This window comes from Narcine bancroftii, chromosome 5 (genome assembly GCF_036971445.1).
Source record: "Narcine bancroftii isolate sNarBan1 chromosome 5, sNarBan1.hap1, whole genome shotgun sequence".
Lineage (NCBI taxonomy): Eukaryota > Metazoa > Chordata > Chondrichthyes > Torpediniformes > Narcinidae > Narcine > Narcine bancroftii.
This window is the reverse complement of record NC_091473.1, coordinates 131640121-131647762: the sequence shown is the minus strand read 5'-3', so window position 1 is coordinate 131647762 and position 7642 is coordinate 131640121. Positions and strand designations below refer to the sequence as shown.

Below are 7642 nucleotides of genomic sequence, written 5' to 3'. Positions count from 1 at the left end.
ACCTAGAGTTGCTGGTTTTCAGGCTTCTACCTCAAGGTAGCAGTGAGAAGAGGTTGTGACAAGGGTGCGACATAGCACCTCACATCGATGTCTCCCATGGATGGGAGGCCACAGTCTTTGATGGACTGGCTACATTTGCTACCTTCTGCGGCCTCTGGGTTCCTAGGCAGTCAAATTCCCAAACCAGGCCGCGATGCAACCAGTCAGTATACTTTCCACAGTGCATCTGTAGAAGTTGGACAGAGTATCTGACGACATGCCAAATCCACTCCTTAGAAAGTAGAGATGTGGGTGTGCCTTCACAGTTACCTCGAAGAGCTGGCCTCAGGAGAGGTCATCTGAAATATGAAGGTATTAACCCTCTCCATCTCCAGCCCATCAATGCAGACAAGTTCGTAGTCCCTCAGCCTCTGGTTTCTAAAATCAACAACCGGCTCCTTGGTCTTGGTAATGTTGAGAGCAAGACTGTTGTTCTGTCACTATCCAACCAGGTTCTCAATCTTCATCTTGTATTCTGACATTATTTCCAGTGTGTTGACCAACAGCGGTTGTGTCATCAGTGAATTTGTAGGTTGAATTGAAGCTGAACGTTGCTGTGCAGTCATGGGTGAACAAGGAGTAGACCAGGGGGCTAAGCATGCAGCCTTGTGTTAATAGTCAGCGTGGAGGAGGTGATTTTGCTGTTCTGCATTAATTGGGGTCTTCCGATGAGAAAGTCAAGGAAAAGGGATGAACAGAGACCCTTTAGCTTGGTCGTGTGTTTTGCTGATATGATGGTGTTGAACGGCGAGCTGATGCCAGCGAACAGCAGTCTGATGTAAGTATTCCTGTGGCCCAGGTGATCTAACACAGAGTTGGGGCCCAGCACGATGGAATCTGCCATTATCCTGTTGTGGTGAACTGAAGTGGGTCCAGATCCTTCCTGCAATAGGAGGTTAATTAAAAAAAATTCGTTTAGACATATAGCACAGTAACAGGCCCTATCAGTCCATGAGCCCGTGCCGCCCAATTACACCCAATTGACTTAAACCCCAGTGCAACTTGAACTTTGGGATGAAACCGGAACTCTTGGGGAAAACCCCTTCAGGCACCGGGAGAACGTAGAAACTCCTTACAAATAGCGTGGAATTTGAACCTTGGTCCCAATCGCTGGCGCTGTAACGGAGTTGCGCTAACTGTTTTACTATCCATGCCATCTCATTGATTTGATCGGTCATCAGCTTGTCAAAGCACTTCATCACAGTTGGTGTCAATGCCAATGGCCGATAGTCACTGAGCCAAATCGGTGGGTGGTGAGTGATCATATTTTTTCAGGGGTTTGAGAACAAAATGCAGGCTGGCAGAAATTTTATTGATGGATTTCATAACAATTGGAGATGTTGAGTCTAATCCAGTGTTAATTTGATCTCTTGTGGGTGAGTGGGAAAGATCATTCGATACATCTTGAATAGTTTTCATGGGAGTCTTGGCTAATATTTTCCCCTCATCCTACGTCTCCAGAAACAATTAAATTCTCACTGTTATTTGGAGACTAAATTGACTGCACAATTTTCCCACATTACAACTGCAATTAAAATGTTCCTTGGTCACTTTTACTCAATTTTGATGATTCCACTTGAGAAAAATGTTTATTGCTATGAATTTTACTTGTATTCTGGTCAGTGTACAAACATTCTACATTTTTTATATTAACTAATCTAATTTTGCTTATTTATTCATTAATGTTGGATTAATAATGAGATCGAACCCCAATTTTCAGTGCATCGATTTCAAATGAGAGAAATCAGTGACTTGAGTTACGGAATGAGAGTTTCCTGGCCCGGATTTAAGTTAAATTAGAACTGAAAGTGGTACATCTTATGTCTGGCCCTGCATCGACAGCATTGCTGTGCAAGATCATTTCCACCTTGTTTATGGCCCTCAATACAAGATAAAAAGTTCCATTTGGTTGTGTCCTTATGGTCTTTGTAGGATGTGTTACTTGCATGATTCAGTAATCAAGGGAGTCCTGCAGCAACTTACAGTCAAAACCATGGCTGTTCTGCCCCACCTAGGAGAGGATATTCGTAATAAGTGTGTTGAGTGTTTATATGCCTGATATCCTGCCCTTTTGTTTTGGGAAGTACAGTAAAACCCATGTTATCTGGAATTCAAGCAACCAGCAAAAAAAATAATTGCGGAAAATAAATAGGGAAAAAATTACTGAAGTTTAAAACTGGCGTGTCTTGCTGGTAGTTCGCCATTCACAAAACACAATTTCAAGCATCCGGAAAATTCACTTATCTGTTATCTTCCAATCCCCATGGATTCCATATACCAGGGGTTTTACTGCCTTTAGATTTTTGTAGAAAGTTTCAGAATTCATTATTAAATCAGTAGTAACTTACAATTTGTCCAATACATTGCAGAATCTGAAGGGATCATTTTCCAAATCAGTGACCTCTGTGAACACCACACAAAGAAAGTGCAGTTGAACGTTACTTTTCACTTATCCCCCGGCTACCCATTCTCCCTGCCGGATATCTCCATCAGCTCAGATCAGCTTAGCCGCAAGCAGTGCTCTGACTTGAAGCAAAGCATGCTGCAGTATGCAGAGACTCTTCTTTCCCAGTCCATGGTCTATGAGCTGATGATGTGGCTTCAGCAGAACACGGAGAAGAGCCTGGGCCAGCCAATGGTGGGTGAGGCCAATGAGGGAGATAACCAACAGTTTCAGACCACTGGCGATGATGGTATATGGATGGTCCTTTTGAAATTGGATCATATGAGAGCCAAAGGAAAGTACATCAGATGCATAGAAAAGTGGACATCTAATCTAAGGCTCACAGGAAGACTGATGTTCATGGGCAAACTTATATTAATTCTTCTGCAAGGAGAGAGAAAAGATATCAAGGTATTACCATTTCACGTTCAGTGATGTGATTTGACATGTATGTTTGATCCAGTTATGCTTTGTTCTTTTTCTTGTCAATATTCTCAACCAAGCAGTTCCCCACAATGGTGTTGATTCCTTGCAAGAAAATGACCTGTTGAAGGAGTTTAATGGGTTAAACAGCATTAGTGAGAGGGGGCAGGAATTGATGACATCTCAGGTCGAACCCCTTCATCAAGACTGATCGTTGAATGGGGATATAGGCAGGATAAGGAGGAGAGGGTGGGAAGAGTGAGACTAAGGCGATTGGTGAATCAGAGAAGAGTTGAAGGACGACGGACAGATGAGGAGGATGAGGAGTGGAATTTGGTGACGGAAGTGGGTGATTGATAGGTGCCCAAGAGGAAGGTGGGGGGGGTGGGGGGAGAGAAAGACAGATGTGGGTGGAGCTGGGGGGGGAGCAATGGTGGAAAATGAGCTGAGAGAGGTGATGGTGGAGAAAGCTGGAGGAGGGTGATGTGGGAACAAAGATTTGTTGCTGGTTTTGGTGCCACTGGATTTACTATGATTTCTGACCAGATAAGAAAACTAAATTGAGGTTCTACATTTCCCTGACACATTTACATAAGCACAGGGGCTGTGAGCACTTCTGTTTAATTACAAATCCTTTCTTCGTAAATGAGGATGTTGAAATTGCTTGATTCCCTTGTACCAATCCAGCCAAGATCAGCAAACTCAGTACTAACCAAGTTGGAGACCTTCCCGACCTCCAAGCTTAATATAAGCACATGATAAACTGGTGGAATTGTTGGGAGCGTTGCATTTTATTTCTACCTGCCATTATAAATTTGATACTTATACATCTGCTGCAGGTGAACGTAAACTCTGCAGATCAACATTGTGCTCTGTTGCACTAAATTCTGATGAAATAAGCCTTTCAGTTGAAAATGATCTTGTAAAGGCCAAGAGTTGAAAAAATTTACCACTGGCAAGCTGTTTTTAACATTACGTTGCTCAAATACTCTCTGCACCTTCTTGTTTGTAAATTAACTCATGTTTTTATTTGGTTCTTAAAATGGAAGGATTATCTTATTCTTGAAAAAACAGCCAAGGTGGATGTGGACTCCAGTGGAAGAAGATGCAAGGAAAAAATGATGAATGTTCTTTGTGAAGAAAAACTTCATGCAGGGCAGTACAGGTAAAACCCCACCAATAGACATCACATTCTGGAGTGTCAGAGCAGATTAATTGGCATGTTCAGAATTCAGTAAAATCCCTGGTATTCAGAATCCAAGCATCTGGCGGCCTTAAGCAACTGGCCAAAAAAAAATAGGTAAAAAATGCGCAAGTTAAAAGTAAATGTTCTGTGAAGTAGCACATAAACCTTTGGTGAAGATGGGAGCAAATATTCAGCCAGCGGAGTGCCTTGGTCGTGCTTTGAGTCAAGTTGTGTGATTCAGCAATGGTGTCGCCCAGGATAAAGAGCTGGTTGATGCCACTCGCTGTTGAGGTGACTCTCTTAAAGTGTCTCCTTATCTCTGCCTAGTTAAGAGTTGGCCCGATCAGTCTTTATCTGTAAATTTGGGGGAGTGGGGTTAATTATCTATAATGTTAATGTTGGAAGGAAAGCATAAAATTCTGCAGACATCGTGGCTGAAATAAAAATACAAGGTGCTGGAGAAGCTCAGCAGGTCAAACAATGTCCTTTATGTAGCAAAGGTAAAGATACAGAATCGATGTGTCGAGCTTGAGGTTAAATGGTTTCAAAGAATGTGAATGAAAATAAAGTAAAATGCTTCAAGTTTTATATATTTAGGCAAGTGAAGTTTTTTCAGTGTAAGTACTGTATAACATTTTTGTCTGTTTTTTTAAACTGTTTATTCTTAATGCAGGTATTTTAGTTTGGCATTGTAAGAGTAAGTCTCAAGCAACCGGAAAATACACTTATTCGTCATCTACCAATAAGTGGCAGATACAGGGGTTTTACTGTATTCAGGTGCGAAGTGTTGATTTTAATCAAAATCTATTTCCATTTTAGGCTTACTAACTTTGCCGTGAAAGAATTCACATCAAGGTCCAAGTTACACCAAGAATTTGAAGCTCTGGGCTTATCTGACATCTGTGACAAGTTTGTACATTTTTAAAATGGTCCATCAGCCTGGATGGACAGAGGAAAATAAACTAAGTCTTTGACTTAGTGGGGAAACGGTAATTTCAACAGGTTTTTCCAACATTTGGATAATGTTTGAGACCAGTTAAATGTGAACATAAACTCTAAAATAAATCTTTGCAAGATACATTTCAGAAATCATTAAGGAATCTGTCTGTTTGCCTTTTTTTTGTTTAAGTCTGCTAATAAAATTAATGGATTAAAATGAATGTTATTTTGTTTCAGCAGATCTCTAAAATTGATTTGATATTTAAAAAATAATTTATTTTAAAGTTGAATGATTGAAAATAGATAAAATGGTTTCTTGAGACTACATCGCTATTGATAGAACACAGAACAGTACAGGATAGGAACTGGCCCTTTTGCCCATTATATCTACACCAAATACAATGTGAAATTAAACTAAATTTCTCCTGCCTGAACATGATTTGTTTCTCTTTACTTCCTGCATCTTCATGTGTAAATCTAAAAGCCTCAAACACTACCGTTAGATAAGAACTAGGAGCAGGGGTAGGCCATCTGGCCTATCGAGCCTGTTCCGCCATTCAATGAGATCATGGCTGATCTGATAATAGGCTCACCTCCACCTACCTGCCTTTTCCTCAGATCCCCTAAATTCACTACTTTGCAAAAATCTATCCAATCTTATCTTAAAAACCATGTTGCATCGGCAGAACCCATACATATACAGCAAAGCCCTAGACAATTGTGAAAAGTTTGATCAGTGATAATTGTAGTCGTCTAAAATTAGTGAGTGCAAACTGATTCAGTGTGTGTTGGTGCTGGAAATGCATCTGTGGGAAAGTAACACAGGTATCTCATGGCCATAAACCAAAGGTCAAAGATGGAAAATTGCTTTTTGCTGGATTGGCATCTGTGCCACTATTTAACACCCTTCTGCCTCACTCAGTCTCTTCTTCAGGGTGACTTTGGCTGACTGTGGTCTCAGAATAAAATAGCATTAAATGGTTAGCACAGCAGTTAGTACAACGTGGTTACAGCGCCAGTGATCGGGACCAGGGTTCGAATCCCACATTTGTACGTTCTCCCCGTTTCTGCATGGGTATTCCCCGGGGGCTCTGGTTTCCTCTCGTCATTCAAAAAAATGTGCTTGGGTGGGGTGGGGGGGGTTTAGGTCAATTGGGTATAATGGGGCGGCATGGGTTCCTGGGCCGAAACGGTCAGTAACCATGCTGTAGGTCTAAATTTAAAAAAAAATTACATTAAAAAAAAATATCTCTGACAGGAAGACACAAATGTCTGCTTGTTTCTTCAGCCAATAGGCCATTGTGTGCCAAAGAGAAAAGGCAGGTGGTTGCTCTATACATCCACATTGCATGGGAACAGGCTCTTCAGACCACCATATGCAAGCTGACCATCACTCTTTTATACTGGCCCTTTTTTTTAATTTATTCTCCTCATATTCCCAACAACTCACATACATTAGAGACAGCCTGCAAGAGCCAATTAACCTTTGGAATGTGGGAGAAAATGGAGCATCTGGAGAAAACCCTGAAAGACATCGACAGGAGGTGGTGGTGTCATAAGAAAGCAGCCTCTATCCTCAAGCACGCCCACCACCCAGGTCTTGCCCTCTTCACACTGGTACCATCAGGAAAAAGATACAGGAGCCTGAAGACGACATAAGGGCAGCTCTTTCCCCTCTGCCATCAGGTTTCTGAATGTAGAATGAGGCGCAGACACTGCCTTATTTTCTTCTATTTTCTGGCGCATGGGCGATGGATTGGAGTATTTATTTATTTATTTTGAAATGTAATTTATAGCAATATTTGCACTGCAATGCTGTTACAAAACAACAAATTTTGTGACATGTTCATGACATTAAATTTGGATAAATTCTGATTCTGCAGTCGCTGGGAGAACATGCAAACGAGACATAGACTGCACTGGAGGTCAGGATTGAATCTAGGTCACTAGAGCTGTGTCTTCCTAGGAACCTCCCTGAAACATTGGTAGTCAGTGCTTTGGTTGCTGGGTCTCACTGGCAGCATGCAGAAGAAAGCAAAGGTAGCAGGAACAGCCATTTAATAGATTGACTTGTTTTTTTAAAAACTTATCACATCTTCAGATTCATGGACAGTTTCTTTTCAGTCAGCATCGGACACCTGAATGAACCTCGAAAGTAATGTTGCACCTGCTCTGTTCTAACAGATCTATCTCTGTAACTCTGTGTACTGCATTTTTAACTGCTGTATGGTATATGGGCTGACGAGCTGGATTGCTCAGAAAATGAACTTTTCCACTGTACCTTGATACATGTGGCAATAAACTTGAACTTGGTTACAACACTGAGGGGATTTTTCCAGTTCTCTACATGGGGGATTGACTTGGAAGAACATTCTAACTTGGAGAAACTGGAAAGGAATCGAAAGCCATGAGAAGCAAAAACCAAGAAACTTTCAAACATTCAGAAAGATAACAAGCGAAGAATATTGAAATAAGGTTCTCTATTTGACTGACAAGCAACTTTCTCCTGAAACGTTATATTATTAAATATAATATTTACTTTGATACCCATGCACTGGAATTTGTTTACACAATATGCAAAGAATTTCTTTGGGATCATATTGGATCACCTG

At 41.1% G+C, this 7642-nt stretch overlaps 1 protein-coding gene across 1 annotated transcript in view; it reads left to right on the top strand.

The window, feature by feature from the left end:
• The window catches only part of rwdd3 (RWD domain containing 3), a 7017-nt gene extending 1786 nt beyond the window's left edge, over positions 1–5231 (top strand). The window contains exons 2-4 of the mRNA XM_069936361.1: positions 2409–2893; positions 3955–4070; positions 4911–5231. Coding sequence (XP_069792462.1) covers positions 2409–2893; positions 3955–4070; positions 4911–5016 — 707 coding nt within the window. The 3' untranslated portion in view covers positions 5017–5231. The remainder of the gene's footprint in view (positions 1–2408; positions 2894–3954; positions 4071–4910) is intronic.
• Positions 5232–7642: the final 2411 nt, after the last annotated feature.